Genomic DNA, 21,346 nt, shown 5'->3' on the forward strand with positions numbered 1-21,346 from the left:
ATTTCTTTTCTCTTTTGTAGGCTTCATCTCCAACATGTCGGTGCACAGACAGTATTTCCCTGATGAAGAGGATGAGAAGGGAGCAGCTAAAGCTCTGATGCGTCTGCAGGACACGTATAGACTGGACTCTGAGAGCTTCTCTAAAGGCAAACTGCCAGGTCAGAGACAGCACTCTGGTAACACCAACTCTTTTCTTCAATCTTCTCTATTTTCACTTGCAGTGTGGTCGTGGGTTAAAAAAAATGTATACTGGGTTATGTATTTTATGTTGCAACATTTAAAGACCCCATGAAATCAAAATAGGGGGTTTGTAGCTTTTAGTCCATGTCTGTAATTTGTTTGGTCATCTGTAGGCTAGTGTACTCCTAAAAGCAATCAAAATAAACATATAATTGGTAAACACGTTTAAAATTGTCAGCTTTCTCTGCTGGGAAATATAATAAGAAATATTGATGACTCATCTTGAACTCCGGGGAAAATATATTTGTCCTAAATGTCGCTGGGTGTCGCTAGTCTCTGTACTATAAAGTTGCTAGTGTGCATTCCTACTGCTGTCGCTCTAACTTTATTGATGGACTGCACATGTTGCCATATCTCTTGAAAATATGAACACAGTTTCCATGTAAAACTCAGTTTTCTTGTCCCTAAAACTGCACATTCTGCAGGGGAGTGTGTTTTAATATGAACTGCAGCAGTGCTCAATGCATCATAACACTAATATGACGTATGATTTATCAATGTATAGATCAAACTCATTCAGACTGCTGACAGTTTCTCTCCATGCATAATGTTTTATTATATCCTTGTATGTGGTTACAGGAAAATGTATAGAACAGTGAAATCGCTCACAGAAACTTCTCCTCTGCATATCTAGACAGGTGGTGCAGGGGAGGGGGAGGGTTTCAGAGAAAAAACTCTAATAGTGTGCTGCAGTGAAACCGACTTGCCTGCAAACAACTGAGGCAATATAAATGTTAGAAAAAGAGAGAGTACGCTAGTTGATTGGCTAACAGATGACATGGCAAATGACCTATCAGCTTGCCCTATGTAGAGTTTCATAACTTAAAATAATTTTCTAATTAGATTAAACTTTTACTTTTTCCTCAAGTTGTCTCTAAACCATAACTAAAGTATATGTGAACTTAACTACATCGGTAGAACCAACAACTATTTGTAAACTTGAGCAAAAATTCCAAGAAATGTAAGCTGAGTTTATATCATTTCTTTTATAACATTATCTTACTGCACCGTGACCGATGATTTCTGTATTACTGAAGTATTTTAAAAGATGTGCCTCATGTGTGAAGTCGTGTTGTAGTATAGGAACACACTTGAACACACTTCAAAGGTTAAAAAGTGAACAAATAAAAAACAATAAAAATCCATGATGAATAATGTGATACAATACTTTGTCCACAGGGGCGCGCTACAATGCTTTTCTGACAGTAGATGACTGCTTTGACATGGGGAAACTGGCGTACAATGAGAATGACTATTATCATTCAGTGCTGTGGATGCAGCAGGCCCTCAGACAGATGGACGCTGGAGAAGAGGCAAAGACACTGAAGGCTGATATTTTAGATTATCTCAGCTACTCTGTCTATCAGATGGGAGACTTGCCACGAGCCATCGAGCTCACACGACGTCTGGTGGCCATTGGTAGGCCATTCTCTCTCTCTGTTGTGTTTAAAGTGTCATTTCTACAAAAATGAGATTCCAGAAAACTCCCTCATTTTCCATTGGCTGTACAAAGAGATAGTCCCACCCCAAACTAACACCATTGGTTGAGCCAATGTTGCTGTTTTGGGCCACTCAAATAAACAGAGCAATCCAAGGTCAGTGTTACACTTTTAGGTAAAATCAACATATGAAAGACTTCTAGTTGACTCTGCATGTTAAGCTGGGATATGAGAATTTTTACATTTACACACATTAGCTTTAAACTTTGTATCTTACTTTTTCAGTTACATCTATAGCATTTGATCAAGATTTTTGAACTGCTTCCATTTAGCTTTTAGAATTTGGTAACACTTTACAAAAATGTTGTATCTATTATTGCAATAGTTAACCTGCACTTAATATAAACATGCAGTTACAGTGAGGCAAGTACAATGGAAGTGAATGGGTCCAGTCCATAAACATTAAAATAATCACCGTTAACATTCCACAAGAAATAGACATTATTAGTGTTAACATAATTTTAGTGTGATCAAATCGCTTACCATATCTGTGTAAAGTTGTGTCCAATAATACAACAGTTAGTATGCAATTTTATGACACTAAAATCATGTGTATTGAACTTGGAAAATTCCTGTAAGTAATATTAAGGTATATAATCTTATTGTCAAGTGTGACCTAAAAGAAAAAGTGCTTGAAATGAAAACGGTATATGTGTATTGTATTAGAAATATAGGAGGACTCGCGCGTTATGAGGACAAGGCACAAAATATAATCATTTTGTGCACTTGCAGATCCCAGCCACCAGAGGGCAGGAGGGAACCTGCGCTACTTTGAGGGTTTGCTTACTAAAGAGCTGAGGGACATGGGTCAGAGCCAACAGGAGCTAGCAGATGAGAGACCAATTCAGCTGGACACTTATGAGCGGCCCAAAGACTACCTGCCTGAGAGAGAGGTGTATGAGGCCCTGTGCAGGGGAGAGGGCATCAAAATGGTGAGGACAATCTTCATACCTCAAATGCAGACTGAGAGTTTGGGAAATGTGACTTGACAGCTAAATTATTTTCCTTCACATTTATGTTTTCGTAAGGAAAGATAATGCAATCAAATTTATGAGCTTTAGCATTTGACATAATGCAGCGAGTTTGAACAAGACCATGTTAGGTTACTCAGACAGAATTGGTCTCATTCACTAATAATTGCGTACAAATTATTAATGTGCACAGAAAATGTTTGCATGCAAAATGTCCACTGAATTGCTGATTAACACACAGAATAGATGTATACGCACATACATTAGTTCTTACCTTTGCTTGGATTTTGATCATCCCGGATTATTCTAAATGAGGGAATGTGTGCCTGAGGTTAATAATTTGCACAAAACATGCCCAAGCGTATGCTTTCACTCTCTAAAGAAGCGCTATCACCTGAGAACATACACAACAAGATCTTTGAGTCAAGTGTGCTATTCTCAAAACAAGTTGAAACACAATTAACACCTTTTTATATTTGGCTAGACTTCATGTGATTGGCTGCATTTTATGCTGAACGTATCCCAGATTGAGCTTTAACTCACTTCTTACTTATTTCAGTTAAATTTATTCTCTAATATATACAGTATATTCTATATATACATATATATTTATTAGAACATTCATACATTTTTAGATAAGTGCAAATTAAATGCGTGTGTTTACAGTCACATTTATAAGGTTTACTTTGGTTTTAAATTGACATAGCATCTAATAAAACACAGCGTCCTTGCATCTCATCAAGGGGCTTGTTGAGTGTGTTACCGCGGAGACATAGTGCATGTGGAGGCTTATGCTATTCTCCACGGCATCCACACACAACTCACCACACGCCCCACCGAGAGCGAGAATCACATTATAGCGACCGCGAGGAGGTTACCCCATGTGACTCTACCCTCCCTAGCAACCGGGCCAATTTGGTTGCTTAGGAGACCTGGCTGGAGTCACTCAACACGCCCTGAAATCAAACTAGCGAACTCCAGTCAGCCAGCATCTTTACCACTGAGCTACCCAGGCTCCTATCGGCCAATTATTAACCAAATTATATTATTAACCATCATAAGCATGAAAATGGCAATAGGAAAAAATGGTTTATAATTAATTAGGTAAATTACCCTTTCAAAAAGGTTGTGTAGTATAAAATGTATAATGTCTTTTTTCCCTGTGTAATATAAGGAAATACCAAAAAGTATTATCCAAAAAGTAAATATGTCGAATTGCGTATTATGAATTTGGAATGTTCTGTCATAATATGTAAAATGTGAGTTTAAAATGTTAAAGATGTGCTCAATCATTTGTTGTAAACCATTTGTTTTAAAGCATAATTTCTAAGCAAAACATTGCTCTGATGACAAAATAAGGTAAGTGGCAAAATATCGGTATCGATCTAGTTTTTTGTCAAAATCGATATCAGCCAAATATGCTATATCTTTGCAACCCTGGTATGCACGGTTAGTGAAAGAGACTCGTTGTTTTCCAGTTTGCTAATATGCTTCCTACAACAGTTGGTATTCATGATCACATCTGAAACAAGAAAATGAGTTTAAGGAACTTAAAATGGTTTTTATTCAGTATATAAGGAATTTTCAAGGTTTAATACAACCTATATGGACAGCACCTTAAATAGGTATTAATATATTAGATATAAAATGAAGCTCACATTTTTTAAAGACTGAAATCATATGAGTTTTATCATCATTTAACAGACTCCACGGAGACAGAGCCGACTGTTCTGCCGCTATCAGGATGGAAATCAAAACCCTCGTCTGCTGCTCAAGCCGATGAAGGAGGAGGATGAGTGGGACAGTCCTCATATCGTCCGCTACCTGGAGGCCCTGTCTGACAAAGAGATCGAGAAGATCAAAGAGTTATCCAAACCCAAGGTCAGTCTACACTCTCGGGGGACAGATGGACCGTATTGAGGTCTTATTAGCTCAATGTTTGCAGGACATTTGGATGAGTTTAAAGAAACGGTTCACTTGGAAATGCAAATTCTGTCATCGTTTACTCTCAAGTTATTCCAAACCCATATGACTTACTTTCTTATGTGGAACACAAAAGAAGAGAGTTTGAAAAATTTTCCATATAATGACAGTGAAAGGGGACTGTGGGTGTCAAGCTCCAAAATGACAAAACAGCACAGTAGTTCATATGACTCATGCTCTATATTTGAAGTCTTGTAAAACATTTGGTAGCTCTGTGTGATGAACGGATCAAATTATGTTATTCATTGAAAAATGTCCCTTTCGTTGTTGCTCTCAAATCAGATTTGGCAGCATTAGACACATTGCGTTGGCTTTGACATCAAAGACGTTTGTTTGATCACGAGACATGCGAGAGAACCAAAGGCTTTTGGTGAAGTACTTTTAGTGAATAAGTACTTAAGCTTTGTGTGACAAACAGACATACATTTATTGTATGACTTCAGAAGACTCGAAATATAGTGCACAAGTCATATGGATAATTTTATAACACTTTCATGATGCTTTTTTATCATTGTTGGAACTTGACAGCCTCAGTCCCCATTCTTTTTCACTATATTCCAAATAGTGGCCTGGATATTCTTCAGAAATTCACCTTTTGCGTTCCACAGAAGAGAGAAAGTCAACAATATGAGGGTGAGTAAGTAATGACAGTGTTTCTTTAAGTTTCATAATATAACTTCATAGTGCTCATTCATTCAAACTTAAGTGTTTCAATTCTTTTTTTTTTTTTTTTTGGTTCTATCTAAAGCTAATTGTGAGTTCTTCTCTGTAGCTTGCAAGGGCCACAGTGAGAGATCCAAAAACAGGTGTCCTGACAGTAGCCCATTATAGAGTTTCCAAAAGGTGAGCACATAATTCTCAACTCAAACCTCAAATGTATATGTATATTTTTTTTTTTACTATATTTCCTGTCTATACCAGACCTATTCAACTGTCGGCCCGCAGGCCAAATCAGTGGGTTGCATGAGGTTGTCTGTTATTTCATATAATCTTCATTCATTATGGTAAATAATTTTTATAAATGCACTATTATTCACTGTAAGACTCTAAAGATTCAAAGTCACCGTGGCACCTTTAGAGGTTGCAATACAAATAATTATCTGTCATTTTGGCGGAATGGGATGTAGATTTTCCATTAGAGAAGATTAGAGATGTCAAAATGAACGCATTAGCGCATGTGATTAATGTAAAATGTTTAACATGTACATTTTTCTATAACGTGATTAATGCGTGAACCAATTTGACATTCGATTTTGAAATTTTATTTAGCTTCGTGTGAGTTCTGAACCGTGGCTGGGGTAGGGCTAGGGCTGGGTATCGTTCAAAAAATGTCTATACCGATGCCGATACTTTGGCTTCTATGCCGGTTCTTAAACGATACGTTTTTCGATACCAATTTTATGAAATCCATTTTAACAAGATTAAAAACATTACACATTACCTCAAAAAAAAACTTTGGTTTTATTTTTTCAGTTAGTTGGCTTTTTTTACAGACTCAAAGACTCATTTCCTGAACCTTCTGGTCTCCTCATGCCAGGGTCGGCAGGGGCAGAGGCTATAACATTAATGTGAAGAAGAAAAAAAACATGAAAGTTAAACTGTTAATTCAGCCAACCCTAAGGATAAGTATGGTTTAACAAGATAACTAGTTTAATGTACGTTAAACTTGATCAGTTACTGTCAACCTTAAACCATTTTTAGCATCGATTTAGCTAGCTATCTATAGCCATACATCCAAACAATATCTAATGTTAGGTAGGTCCCAGTTTATTGGACAATGTCACTGCACACAGAAACGTTAATTTAACATGTACACAAGCATGTGTTTGCTAAAATTAACCTTACCTGTCGGTGTCCCAGTCAAAGCGGCGCTGCATTCATCAGTAGTTTTGAAGGAGGACTCGTGTGGTGGGCATGTTAAAGGAGGCTCTGTGGCAGGAGGACGCTGAGAGGATGACTGCACCGGGTCGGTCTTCTTGCAGTCGAAGACGGAGCAACTTTCTGCGCTTAAGTTTATTCCGTGCACAGTCAAGTGCTTCATCAGATTTGTCATGTTGTCGGTCTTGGCACCAATTATCTTGTTGCAAATATTGACTTGCGTGCTGTTGGCATCGAGCCTGGTGAAATGTAGCCACACTTTTGATCTTTTCCACATCTTTTACATCTATGGGTGTTGGGACGCATACACACTACAGCCTCCTGTGTGAGCCGCATCTCTGGGCGTAACTGGCGTAAACTAGTGATTTTTCCTGATGCCTAAACACAGCCAACCACCGGCACTTTTAGATTTGGGAACTCGATACCCAGCCCTAGGTATGGCAGAACCTTTCCTATGAGTCCAGCAGGGACATCACGCTGACGCACACACCACAAACAAACGCAGTGATTCCATATCAGTGATCAAGTGATGGGGAAAAAGGACCTCTATTTGTTGTACAAAACAAACCCGGATGGGACTTGCGACAGAAATCTAGTACTTTGCTGCCTCTTTAGGGTTTAATTTAGATACTTCAGTTCAGAAAGTGTGTAATTATGTGGGGAGTGCCAGCGCTAAAAGCAGAACAAGACGTCTGCAGCGCTTTTCACGAGGAGTTCAACTCGGTGCTTAATGATGCCGTTGATGCCCTAACTTCAATCTTGTGAATGCAGCTTCACAATTGCTGTAGCAATGTGGATATCCACAGTCTGCTGGCTGATAAATATTGTGAAGGATGAGAGTTCAAGACAGACATTGGCAATTTACGGTCACCCCATGGTTTAATCTGGCTCATTTATCCTAGAAGCGTTTTTTTATTGGATATGTCAGTTAACTTGCATTGAGACCTAAAGTGCCTACACAAATGTTTAACATGCTAAGGGTTGCTAGATTTGAGATGCAAACCCTGCAATTAGAGATGTATACTTGCACAGATTGGAAATATTCCGCCAATTGTTTTAATTATTTAGTGAATAGATACACTTCAGAAAATTGAGTACACAACCATTTCTGGGCTTATAAGATTCAAGAACCAAAACAATGCAGAATATCTCAAAAGGAGTACAGTGTGGCTCCCTATGCACTACTTAAAGCCTGATGTGGCCCTGTACCAAAATAGTTGCACAGCCCTGGTTTAAGAGATGTAATGCACATTGCAATGCTTATGCAACCTTTGAGGACTAGTTATTTTAATTAGTCAAACACCTACATCGACTTTGTTATTTGTATTAGTGCTATTTTAGTGCATTTCTATCTTTATACTGTGGAAGGCTTTGTTTGAAAAATGTTAATAAAACTTTACATATTTTTTCATTTTCTTTCTTAAGATGGAAATGAATGCTGTTTGTATAGTATATAGTATATATGAAGTAAAATTTCAGCATTTTCAAAACCTATTAACCAATTAATTATGATTGGAGATTAAAATGGACTGAACAGCACTAGAGAAGGTTTAAAGAACTAAAATCATGGATTAGTTATTGGCATGGATAAGTGTGAGTTCAGAGAATCTCAAAGTTATATTCGTTAATTTGGTCAAGAAAATATTAGATAAAAGATAAAAAAAAAAAAAAAATGAATTAGAAGTTTGTTCAGTAAAATATTGTAATGCTTGGTATTTTTAATGTGACATGCAAGAATCTCTGTGGCAAGAGCTCATACCAAGCACTGTGGTTTCGTCTGGCACCAACAGTCATCCATTCGATGATCTAATCAGCCAATCTTATGGCTGCAGTGCATAAAATCATGCAGATACGGATCAGGCGCTTCAGTTAATGTTCACATCAACCATCAGAATGGGCAAAGAATTTGATCTCAGTAATTTGGAACGTGACATGATTGTTGGTGCCAGATGGGCTGGTTTGAGAGAAGTCAACAGAGAATGGCCAGACTGGTTTGAACTGACAAAGTCTACAGTAGCTCAAATAACCAATCTGTACAATTGTGGTGAGAAGAATATCACCTCAGAATGCTATTCTGAGATGCGGATTGATGCTCTTTTGGCTGCATGAGGGGGACCAACACAATATGAGGCAGGTGGTTATAATGTTGTGGCTACATCATATTTCTAACTGTAGAAACAACACAAGGCATTTTGAATTATCCGTTGATGTTTTAGAAATTATGTAAATGACAAAACATTTTTGGTACGGATGAAAATGATTTTTTAGTTCCAACTAGAATAAACTGTCAAGTAGTTGTTCAGGCTACCGAAAGCAACTGATGTGTGTTTTTATTAGAGTCTGACCGATATTGGATTTTTGAGGCTGATAATGATTTTAGTGGGGGAAATGAACTGATAACTGATATGGTGGCGATATAGTAAATTTTTGAGCTGGAATGAAAACAAACCTTTTCTATGTGGATTTTGCACCGATATGAATATGCAAAGGTACTCAGAAGGCTGCTTTCTTAAACAAATATTTTTATCAAAGTAAAACAAGAAGTATTTACATCTGCCGAGTCAAGAGATAAAGCGCGTTGGTGTTACACCGTATTGTGCTATACAAGCTCAGGGGAAACTTTCAACGGTGGAAAACCAGACTTCTAAATATTACATTTTGTAAATGCAACAACTGGAATTGTTCAGTTGAAGGGGGTAACAAATTGTGCATCCTGAACAAAACAGTTTGGTGAATACACATTAGCTTCCACTCAGCTGACAAGCAATGAAAGTAGCTACATGGTCAGCTAGTTAGCTATAAGCTCGTTGTCACGGAGAGTAAAAGATGGTCCAGCATTGCGTGTCACCAACTAGGTAACAGCGTAGCGTGAAATCAGCAATTTAACAGACACAATCCAACACCGCACCGTTGTCTGATGAGCTGCAATAAGATGCTCTGATGTTTACCTTTCAATCTGCTACATTACTGACCACAATGACAAACTGTAGCTGGCTAGCAACAAACAGATGTGATAAACATGAGTGACATGGTTGTCAGGGACAGGGTTAAAGTTCTATTAGTTATATTGAAAAGGGAAAATGATGGGGTCATTGTTTAATACATTTCCAGTATGTATTTCACAAACTAGTTAGCAACTTACCGATAAGACACCTCTTAGAGTCAGAGCATGCTCTACTGGACAAACTAAGTTATGACACCAATTCTAAAGCATTGTTTTCTGCATTATATGTTCTGAAAGAAAGTTTTCATATCTGCGCTTATCTGTAAAATATACGCCGATAAAGATATAGCCTGTTGGTGAAAGTCTATATCGATATATCGGTCAGGAACTAGTTTATTATGCAACGAGACTGGAAAAAATTATTTTGTGAAGAGTCTGTCTAGGCTGTATGTAGACGATGCGATGCTCTTGCTTCAGTACTTGCCATCAGTCTCATTTACTCTCTCTTTTATGGACAAGTTTGGAAAGCACAAGGTTGATATTAAATTATTTTGGTCATACCTCTCACCCCTATGTAATACTTAAATAAGTGTTCTTATCTTAAACTGGGATACAGATGTTAAACAGTATTTTGCCTGTTTTTATAAAAGCATAAACATGTCTTGTGTGTGCAGTGCGTGGTTGGAAGGGGAGGATGATCCAGTGATCGTGCGGGTCAATCAGAGGATAGAGGATATCACTGGATTAACTGTGGACACTGCAGAACTGCTACAGGTGACCTAAAATATCCCATTTATCCCATCATGTTTATAAAGGTATCCATAGGCATTGGCTGACACCAGATCCAGCATATACACCAGTATTTGATCATTTATGTCAGGGTTTCCCAAACAGGGGTATAAAGGCAGTAAAAAGAGTGAGTGAATCTCCATTTACTGAATGTTAAAAACTTTGACCGATAATCCCAAATGTCCATCATTTGACAAATAAAATACCAATACTTGTCAGTGCGGTTTATCTCTCTCTCTCCCTGCACGTGCTGCATATGTGTGTGCAAGAGTGAGAGATTGTTTGCCCTGTAGTCCTGAAAACAATAGGTGATGGCCGATCTTAAGATATAATGTATATTTTCATTTCCTAGAATGTAAATGTAAATTTTCAAAATAATATTTCTAGAAGTAAGGGGGCATGGCCTTCACCTCAGGTTACATCGGCTATGTCAAGATATCAAATACACATACACGAATGGAATTACATACATTTATAAAATCATCAGGGAAATGAAAACCGAAATGACAGCTAAAACTAAATGTTTTGTTTATTTTTATTTTTTTGTGTAAATCTTGGGATAGAAATGCCAATGCCATTAAAGGGAGACACTCTGCAAGTTTTCTTCAAACGCATGTTTACATACTACATAGACGAACATTTTAAAAGGTGCAGATGGAACATGACCTGTGTCACACACTCAATTAAAAATGGATTGCTGTCAAGAGCAGGCCAATAATGGGTTTGTTTAATTATATGGAAATAAAACAAAAAATATATTGCCTTCTAAAGTCACTTTTTTTTTATTGTCTAATAATCCATGCTTGACTCATCTGGCACAATAATGTAATGCACTTGAATTATCTGAATGATTATATTAACTTTTTATATAATATTGAGAATAGTTTAAATTATATTAACCCTTGTGCGACCTTCTGGACATTTTTGTCTTTTAAATTTTAGTTTTTCGATCATTTTGGCTGTGTTGTTAACAACGGCATAAAGTTTGCCAAAGGTGTGTATTTTGGGGGAATTTTGATTTTTCAACCTCAGTTCCTGTAATACATCTATAATACACTGCGTTTACAAAATATTTACACTCAAAAATGTCCCCATTGAAAGCCATTAAAACTGCAAAATTTGATCCCAGTGCCATTAAAGCATATAATCATGAATTCTATGATATTATGTTTCATTCTGGAGCTCTGGCTTCAAAATTAAAATAAATTATGGTTACACCAGATGGCACGCATCTTTAGCCTATGGAGCTAAACATGCTTTTTTCCTATTTTCTGTTTGCTGTATTATAGAGCACTGCAGGCCAATTGAATACATTATGCAGGGTGTGTGTGTGTGTGTGTGTGTGTGTGTGTGTGTGTGTGTGTGTGTGTGTGTGTGTGTGTGTGTGTGTGTGTGTGTGTGTGTGTGTGTGTGTGTGTGAAAACAACAGTGGCATTATGTAAACAAAAGGGTTAAAATCCTGAAAATGATTGAATATTTTGTAGTTATGATCAGGAATGATGTTGGTTAAAAATCGAATCAGTGAAAGTGGAAAATAATATTAATATATAATATTTTTATGGCAGTTTTTTGACACGCAATTTTTTTTTTTTATTGACAAGGATTAAAATAAATTTTATTTCAGGGCCATTCTCAGTAATTTGCAATTGAATAATTAATTGGCACATAATGCAATTCATTTGTAATTTAAAAGCAATTAAACTGATTGACTGCCCTAATAATAATAAAAAATACAATGTATGATACACAGCATGCAGATATAAGTTATTTCAATTGTTATTCAATGTCTTCAAATGTCCCATATTATTTGATTGCTAAATAAAATAAGTTTGGGGTGTATAAAGCACCACCAGTGTATTGTGTATAATTTCTGTTGAATCTAAATTGTTGTCTTTTGTCTCAGGTTGCTAACTATGGCGTTGGAGGTCAATATGAACCACATTATGATTTCTCTAGGGTAAGAACATTGTGCATAAGCTCCATGATTAATTCAATGATTTACCATGAGATCTTAGAGCTTCAGACCAGATGCATGAGGACATTTCTAGGATGTCCTTTAAAGGGCTCATGAAATGCTATTTTATATATATACAATTTTATATATATATATTAGGGCTGTCGATTTAATGCGTTAATTCAGTGTGATTTAATTTGGAAAAAAATAACGCGTTAAAAAAATTCACGCAATTAACTGCAATGCCCTCGGACCGTAATAAGGAAGTTTCCTGAGAAATGCAAGCTTGTAGTACCACCTGTTTACTCCAGAGGGCAGTAATTGAAACTTCAGCTGTGTGGCAACGCGCAGTTTATACAGTGAACAAAACAACACTTCAGCAGACAGAACAACACAAACATACATTACATTCTTGCTTTCAAACACTTGGAGCGCAAATTCAAACTAAGGGATCTCAAGATGTGTTTAAAGATTGAGTATTAAACTATATTTATCTTGACACAGTGACCTAAACATTTTATGTTTATGACACAACGCACCCAATACGCTACACAAGCATGTCTGACGCAGGTGTTCATTGACGGGTCTTTAAACAAGCCCTCACAATAAATCTCCAACTGATTGACAAATTCACTTGTGAAATGGATTGCTGTGAACTGTGTGTCAATGATTGACTTATGATCAATAATATGGTAGTAAACAATACATTGTATTCTAAAGCTGCTTTTTGTATCGTCTTATCAATGATGAACTCTTCTGCCACAAGAATGCAATGCATTTTAATGATCTAAATAAATATATATATATATATATATATATATATATATATATATATATATATATATATATATATATATATATATAATTTTAATATTTAAAGATAACTAAATTCTTTCATCATTATGTATTGAATTATTGTTATATGAGGGGCTTTCTCAGCTGAATATTTGTATATGCGATTAATCGCAATTAATTAATCGGGACACCGTGTAATTAATTTGATTAAAAAGTTTAATCGATTGACAGCCCTAATATATATATATATATATATATATATATATATATATATATTTTATTATCTTCCCTGAGGTCTACTGATAATTTTAAGTGCCCACTGTTCTGATTGGCTAACATCGTGCAGCCCCTCAAATACAGCCATATTTGAAACTCAATCGGAAGAGAATGATCAAGCTCCACAGCATTATAAAACAACATTTCACTGTTTACACATAATGCACATCCTACACATTGTATCTGAATATATTAAACTATTCATCTCAAGCACAACTGTTATCGCTTAGCACCATAAACTATCAATCAGTCATGACATTTGACATATTTATGAATTCAACTGTTGACTTGTGTTTTTGATTGGGGCCAAGTGTTTGTAACTGCCCCATCCTTCAATAGCAGTTCCTTTGCAAAGCTTGAATCATATTATGACTGGTTAACAAACAAAGTAGGCATTGATGTTTTTTCACTGACTCAAGAATAGAATGAAGCGTTTTTGCAACTGGGTTTCAATAAATGCTTTTATTGCATTAGGGATTAAGTTTTGATTTCTGAAATGAACAGTATGTTTTTATAGTAGAATGACCTCTTAATGTCAAAATGTCAAGGAAAATGTTATCCTCATGACATAACCCCTTTAAATGTAATGCAATCCAATGTCATATAGAGCACCCTAAATGTCTGTGATGTATCAATATGGATCAGGTGACCTGTGATTTATCACTATAACATAAGTGGGTTTTTTACTGACAGTTGACACACAATACCCAAATGCAAAGTGAAAATTTTGAGAACTTTTTTTTAGAGAATTTGATAATGGTTTAATGATAATAATAATAATACAAAAAAGTTAAATCTGTTGGTATTTGTCCCTTTGCTATGACATATGAGTCTTAAAGTATTTTCATCCATGTTTTTAGAGTTTAACTGTAACTTATATTTAAAGGGTATTGTGTGTCACATGATATGAAAAAAGAAAAACAAATCAGTCCATTTTAAAATCAAGTTTGAAATTTGTTTTATATCTTGTACTAGTATTTTATTACTGGTACTATTTGCAAATCAATTTTCCTGATCGTTTAAAGAGAGTGTTCACCTGGAAATGAAACTTCTGTCTGTTAAAATGATGTTCCAACCTTGTTGTTCCAAAACTGAATGGCTGTCTGTCTTTGTGGAAAACAACAGGTACAGAGCCACCTAAAGAACAGGGAGGGAATGTTTTTCTGAAATAGTTTTGCATTCCTCCCAACAGTTTGCTTGCCCTCGAAATATATGAACCATGTTTTTACGAGTTATATTGTAGTTAGCAACCATGATTTATCTGGTGGATACCATGATTATACTATAGAAATATTGTAGACTGTAGTAACCATAGTTTTTTGGCAGAAATTATGGTTACTGTAGTAAAACCATGTTTAATTTCCATACTATAATAACTATAGTTGAAGTAAAACCATAGTAACCACAAAATTATGATTTTAATTAACTTAGTTTTCATTTTCCTGTGTTATTACTATGATTTCACTATGAATATCATGGTTAAAATGTGGTTACTATAGTAAAACCATGGTTACTTTAATGCAAAGGAACACAAAACCTATTGCGAGGGCACGCAAAAACGATTTCAGATAAAATTTCCTTCTTGTCCTCTAAGGGGATTTGCAAAATGATGTTACACAGAATAAAAGTAAATACTGTTAAATCATATTTTTGGGTGAACTATCCTTTAAATGATTTTTCTCCCTTGAAAATTGGATTTCTTTATGAGTCATTTTAATTGTGCCAAATGTACCAGCAACTCTCAATTGAACCATTATAGTTCAAGTGTTCTCTGAGGATTATTTGTAAGTTTTCTCAATTGAATTGACCATCAAAGTGTCTACTTTGTCGAGTATGAACTAGCATGCCTTCTGAGGCGGAGATCCTCCTTCCTGCAGTTCAGTCTGGTTTAAAAGTTGCAAACATCTGTTGCAGCGTCCTTTTGACACCAACCTCAAAGTTGACGGAAATAGACTTGCCACCTATCTGAACTACGTAAGTACATGTGTGTGTTCCCTGCCTGTCTTTACTCTCAAATTTTATCTTCATAGAAAGATGAACCTGATGCTTTCAAATCATTAGGCACTGGAAATCGTGTGGCTACTTTTTTAAATTATGTAAGTATGTGTATCTTGCGGAGCCTGGTTCCAGAGCTCTTGTGTGTCTCATGTGATTTGTTCCACTTCAGGCATCAGGTCTTCTTTTGTCATCAACATGTATGGTTATACAATGGTAAGATTAAACATGCTAATTCAGTGCGAATTCAGCAAGGGGCAGTAAGTGCAGCTCGCGCAACAGCTGGACGCATCGCTGAACGCAGGGTTCGAACTACGTTTAACTTGACACAGCATCTTAAAAATGCTGTTTTTTTTACACAATGCAACCAAAGTTAGACAAAGTGTCCATCTGACACGAGTGTATATATATAGAGCGTGCCCTTATAAAATTTCAGACAGATTTAACAAGTTCAATGATAGACTTTTTTTTAATGATATGGAAAAGCACTTTTTGTATTGCCTAATAAATGCTTTACTCGTCTGCCACAATAGTGTAATGTATTTTAAATATCTGAATTATATTTATTATGTATTATATTTGCAATTATTTAAAAATATTTATTTATGTAGTTATTTTTATGTGGGTGGCCTTTCTCTGAAAATGTTGATATATTGCAATTAATAGAGATTCCGGATGCCCATTAAAACATACTGAACTTTATAATACAGGTTTCTAATGTTGGTAACTCGTTAATAAATGCTTAACAGCTGACCACATATTTATGTTGTAGATACATGTGAAATAAGTGTTAAGCATCTGAAACATAAGGTAAAATGGCTTAATATTTGCCAGGTATTGCGTGAAAATCAGCCTTTTAATGCACGTTATAACTGTATATAAATGATTTATAATGGATTTGTAAATGAATTATAACCATTTAATGAACCCTTTATAAACCCCTGAAAATGGAGCATTCATTTAAAGTTTTAAATACGTATTTATGAAAGAAAAATGGCCAAAATGTTTTTTCTTCACAATAAGACCAGGAATCAGGATTGTTTATTAAGAACGTAATTCGGGGTCAATTTTGAGATCATGTTGACTTCCATAATAAAATACATGTCAAGTTCTTTATGTTAATATTCTCATCACATATGAGGTCTTTGTCATTTAGCAGATACACTATAGATATATATATCATCATCATCATCATCATCATCATCATCATCATCATCCAGGGCTCCAAAATGTGTAGTGTTAGGGGCCTCCAATACAGGTTTGAGAACCACTAGTTTACTAAGAGTACACTAAAAGCAGCGCCCCTGTACAACCAGTTGTCCTAATTAAGGATACTATACTCTGCTACTTCTCTGGACAGTTACTCAACTTAAAAAAATAAAATAAAATAAAAAAAATTTTTTTTTTCATTTTCCAGTTCATTTTCTCTTGCCATGTCATTATTTTCACTGGCCCCACCACAAAAGTGAGAAAATATATTTATATTTTTCATTAAATGTTAAGTTTTATTTCCAAAAGATTCCATATGATGCAAAACAAGATTTGATTATATTTTTAAATGTCAGCCATTTAGGTAAGTACCTTGGAGACACATTTAAATCAGCCGAATTTACAACAGCGACGTTCAAAACATCACACCAAACCACACATTTCATTTGCAAGACATCAAAACATGCAGAAGATCAATGAATGTAAGATGTCATGACACTGCAGCACTGATCCAAAACTCTCTCAGACCATTGGACCATACTTATTGAGTGCTGACAATATATAAATCCTGTACAGGGGAGAGAGGTTATAATAGTAATGTCTGTCAATTACAGATGAGTGATGTGGATGCTGGTGGAGCTACTGTATTCCCAGATTTTGGTGCTGCTATCATGCCTAGAAAGGTACGAACATCATTTTTAAATATATAAAGAATAAGAATCATTACATCAGTGAAAAGACAGATATGATCACTGTCTGTTATGTTTGAAACATGTTGAAATTGTACATAGTAAATGGTGTTTTACATCAGCTATAAGTGTTCAGTTGATGGTCTAGTTTTTGTACAGATGTGTCATTTACAGTCATATTTAATAAAATGACCCTCTTGTATATTTAGGGAACAGCAGTATTCTGGTACAACCTCTTTAAGAGTGGAGAAGGGGACTACAGGACGAGACACGCGGCCTGTCCTGTTCTAGTAGGCAGTAAATGGGGTGAGTTGACACGAGACAGACTGTGATTAATTCTGCTGCCACTTTCCACAAATAGACTTCAAATAAAGACACAAATCCCATTATCTGTAGAGATAACTATTGGAAATATTTGATTATTATCTAAGGGTCGTTAACAAATAATGTTGTCCGAGGTGATGCATCTTTTAAAAGATTTCATCATACTTTTTTCACAGATTTGTTAATGTGGAAAGTTATTTAAAATAACTTACAAGGGAATAATGTACTGAATGATACATTGATATGTGCAAATCATGTTCATAAGGCTGCTGACGTGTGAAAAATGAATGCATTTTATAAAGTGGCATATCAAAGGAATAGACACTTCTCTTTACACCAGATAGGTTTCTATGAAAACACTTGAAGTTTCTTAAGAGGCACTTTTGTTTGCGACATGCCTATAGATGCACTTCACAAATATCAACGTCATGTTGTTGTGTCACGTGACTCAGTGCGGCAGAAGTTAACCCTTAAATGACAGTCTAGAGTCTTGTAAACATAATTCAGTGACTTTAAGTAACACATTATTTAAATTAATATAAAGTTAAGCCAAAATACAACGTCCATGCATGTGGATGCAGAGTCACACAAGATTAAATTACATGATGACAGAAAGGCAACCTACATTTCTGCACTCTACATGACTTTAATTTGATGGGAACATTTTTGAAAAAAATTATATTTGAAAAACAAAATTGTTTCAATGCTTATTTCTTAAAGGGGAAAAAATCCAAACTACTACTCATACCAACATTTCTTTTGCAAGAATTTCATTTATTTATTTTGTTATTTATAATGTCTCCTGAGAGTAACACTATTTTTTACTTTAACTTTAAACATATTATCATGCTTGAGGTGTATTCAAGTTATTGTTTTTTAATAACTTAATAGATCTGGACAAAAAAAGGTTACCTCCTGGACCCCTAAAATATTATCTAACAAATTATTCTAGCATTAAAAGTGGCTAGTTTTAAACACGTCTTTAAATAATCTCATTGCATTTTCTCAATTTAAACAAAAATTACACAAATAGTTTAGAGTTTATTGCATTCCTCAAGCTCAACCGTGTTAATGTAATGTAACATTTTAGTTTACCAATACTGCAAATAAGCATTTGGTCACAAACTACAGTAGCTGCCACTTACTGATTGCTTAATATAGTTTTTATTCTTTACACTTTATACATTTTATTTATTAAATGTATAAGATTTTTGCAAAAAAAATAACAAACAAAAAAAATCACACTAATACAGGGATAGGTTATTCAGATTTGCCTCAAATATTTCCATTTAAAAATTGCAAACATCATACAGTGCAAGAAATATATGTGAACTGTTTGGAATTACCTGCAATTATGTATCAATAAGTCCTAACATCTGGTTTGATCTTCATTAAAGTTACAATAATTAACTAACACAATCAGTTCTAACTAATAAAACACAAATTATTGTTTTGTTCTTGTACATATTGAATGCATCATTCAAACATTCACAGTGCAACTTGTAAAAGGTATGTGAACCCCTAAGCTAAAGACGTCAAGGAAAGCTATTTAGAGTCAGGAGTTGGCAAACCCGGAAACGAGATTGGAGGTGTGGGACCATTCCTCGCAAAAAAGAGATCTCAGAAGACCTACGATCAAGAAATGTTGCATTGCGTTAAGCTGAAAAGGGTTACAAAATTATCTTGAAGAGTTTAGATATTCATCTATCCACAGTTAGACAAACTGTCTATAAATGGAGACGATTTAGTACTGTAGCTACTCTCACTAGAAGTGGCCGTCCAGCCAAGATGACTCAAAGGGCACACAGCAGAATGTTCAAAGAGGTAAAAAAGAATTCTAGAGTGACAGATAAAGACTTGAAAGTATCTGGAACTAGTTAACATCTCTGTTAATGAGTCTTCTATACAGAAACATTAAACAGGTTTGGTGCCCATGGCAGGACACCACGAATGAAGCCACTGCTTTACAGAATATTACTGCATGCCTGAAGTTTGCCAAAGACCATTTGACACTCCACAACGTTACTGGAAAAATGTTATGTGGTCTGTTGAAACTAAGGTTGAATTGTTTGGGAATAACATGCAGCGCTACATATGGTGTAAAAAGGGCACCGCATACCAACATTAAATAATAATCCCAGCGGTGAAGTATGGTGGAGGGAGCAACATGATTTGGGGTTGCTTTGCTGTTTCAGAGCTGGGAATACATGCCATCATCAAGAGAAAAATGAATTCCCAATTTTATCAAGATATCCTACAGGATAATGTCAGGGTGGCTGTGAGCCAGCTGAAGCTCAGTAGAAGTTGGTGATGCAGCTGGACAATGACCCTAAACATCGAAGTAAATCCACTACAGAATGACTTAAATAAAAGAAAATCCAACTTTTGGAGTGGCCCAGTCAGAGCCCAGACTTCAACCCAATAGAGATGCTGTGGAATGAACTCAAGAGAGCCGTTCACACAGACATCTTAAGAAGATGGCTGAGCTGAAGCAGTTCTGTGAGGAAGAATGATCCAAAATTCCTTCTGAATGTTGTGCAGGTCTAATCCGTATCTACCAGAAACACTTGGTTGAGGTTATTGCTGCCAAAGGAGAATCGACCAGTTATTATATCCAAGGGTTCACTTACTTTTTCCACAACAATGTGAATATTTAATGGGATGTGTTCAATAAAGACATGAAAGATTATAATTGTGTGTGTGTTGTTAGCTTAAGCACTTGTGTTTGTCTAAACTTGTGACTGATGAAGATGAGATCACATATGACCAATTAATGCAGAAAACCAGCTGACCCAAAGGGTTCATATACTTTTTCTTGCCACGGTAAAATAAAACAGCTCATATATCATTTTACATAACGAGGTAGACAAACAACATTTTCTGAAGGTTAAGCATCATTCACAGATATTTGATCAAAAAGGATACAAATGTTTTTTTTTTTACAAATTATAATGAATTATAATAATCATTTTGGTAAATACACCATTTCATGTTGTCTTTTGGCAGTTTCAAACAAATGGATTCATGAGAGAGGTCAAGAGTTCAGACGACCATGTGGCCTGACTGAAGTGGATTGATAGTGAGATCAGTGATAAACTCAACACCACCTGCAGTGCCTTTGACTCTGCCGCGCACACACACACACACACATACACACAAACACTCACACTCACACACTCCAGATGCCCCAAGAATTTACAGCAGTGACCATCCGGACTAACAGCTGTCAGACCTGTGCAGACTGGTGTTTGTGGGGTGTTCTCTCTGTAAGGGATTGGTTTTATTTTCAGTGTTTTAATGTCCTCCTCTTTGCTAAGCCTTTCATGTTTGTTTGAAGATTATGAATATGCAAAGTGCTAATGCACTGGACATCACTTCATACCAGAAGTCTTATTGTGTTTTTATGTAATGCATAAATTATTGTCCTGTTTTCTGTGTTTATTTTATATTGATGTTTGGTTTGCAATAAAATGAGTACATTTGAATTTAAATGTCTTTGTCCATTTTCTTCTACATTTTGTGAACCTGCTGTCTAACTGGATCCCTCATGCCCAATTGTGCCCTTCATCTTCATGGTCAATAAAACAAACAAACATTTGTTAATCAGTGCTAATAAAATGTATAATGTAGAGGAAATCACAACTTCTAACTTCTATATGCGGAGTTCTCTTTTACATCCTGGTCTGAGCACAGCATCTTTTAGCCTTCAAAGAGAAGATCACCACCAATTCTAATCACTTCACAAAAGACTGATATCAGCAATACATACTGGAGTGCTACTGTCACCCACACAATACACA

General features: G+C 35.7%; 1 protein-coding gene across 5 annotated transcripts in view; it reads left to right on the top strand.

Annotated features, from left to right (window-relative positions):
* p4ha2 (procollagen-proline, 2-oxoglutarate 4-dioxygenase (proline 4-hydroxylase), alpha polypeptide 2) overlaps nt 1-21,018 on the top strand; it is a 34,055-nt gene extending 13,037 nt beyond the window's left edge. The window contains exons 6-17 of one of the 5 annotated variants that reach the window (XM_052103982.1): nt 21-158; nt 1,420-1,659; nt 2,472-2,671; nt 4,415-4,591; nt 5,466-5,536; nt 10,190-10,289; nt 12,208-12,261; nt 15,244-15,303; nt 15,360-15,425; nt 17,148-17,216; nt 17,432-17,528; nt 20,553-21,018. In XM_052103982.1, coding sequence (XP_051959942.1) covers nt 21-158; nt 1,420-1,659; nt 2,472-2,671; nt 4,415-4,591; nt 5,466-5,536; nt 10,190-10,289; nt 12,208-12,261; nt 15,244-15,303; nt 15,360-15,425; nt 17,148-17,216; nt 17,432-17,528; nt 20,553-20,623 — 1,343 coding nt within the window. In that variant the 3' untranslated portion in view covers nt 20,624-21,018. Of the gene's footprint in view, nt 1-20; nt 177-1,419; nt 1,660-2,471; nt 2,672-4,414; nt 4,592-5,465; nt 5,537-10,189; nt 10,290-12,207; nt 12,262-15,243; nt 15,304-15,359; nt 15,426-17,147; nt 17,217-17,431; nt 17,529-20,552 lie in introns of all 5 variants that reach the window. The other 4 variants (XM_052103978.1, XM_052103977.1, XM_052103981.1 and 1 more) reach the window with 4 other exon arrangements.
* Nucleotides 21,019-21,346: the final 328 nt, after the last annotated feature.

The sequence above is a fragment of the Xyrauchen texanus genome, chromosome 34, assembly GCF_025860055.1.
Source record: "Xyrauchen texanus isolate HMW12.3.18 chromosome 34, RBS_HiC_50CHRs, whole genome shotgun sequence".
Classification (NCBI taxonomy): domain Eukaryota; kingdom Metazoa; phylum Chordata; class Actinopteri; order Cypriniformes; family Catostomidae; genus Xyrauchen; species Xyrauchen texanus.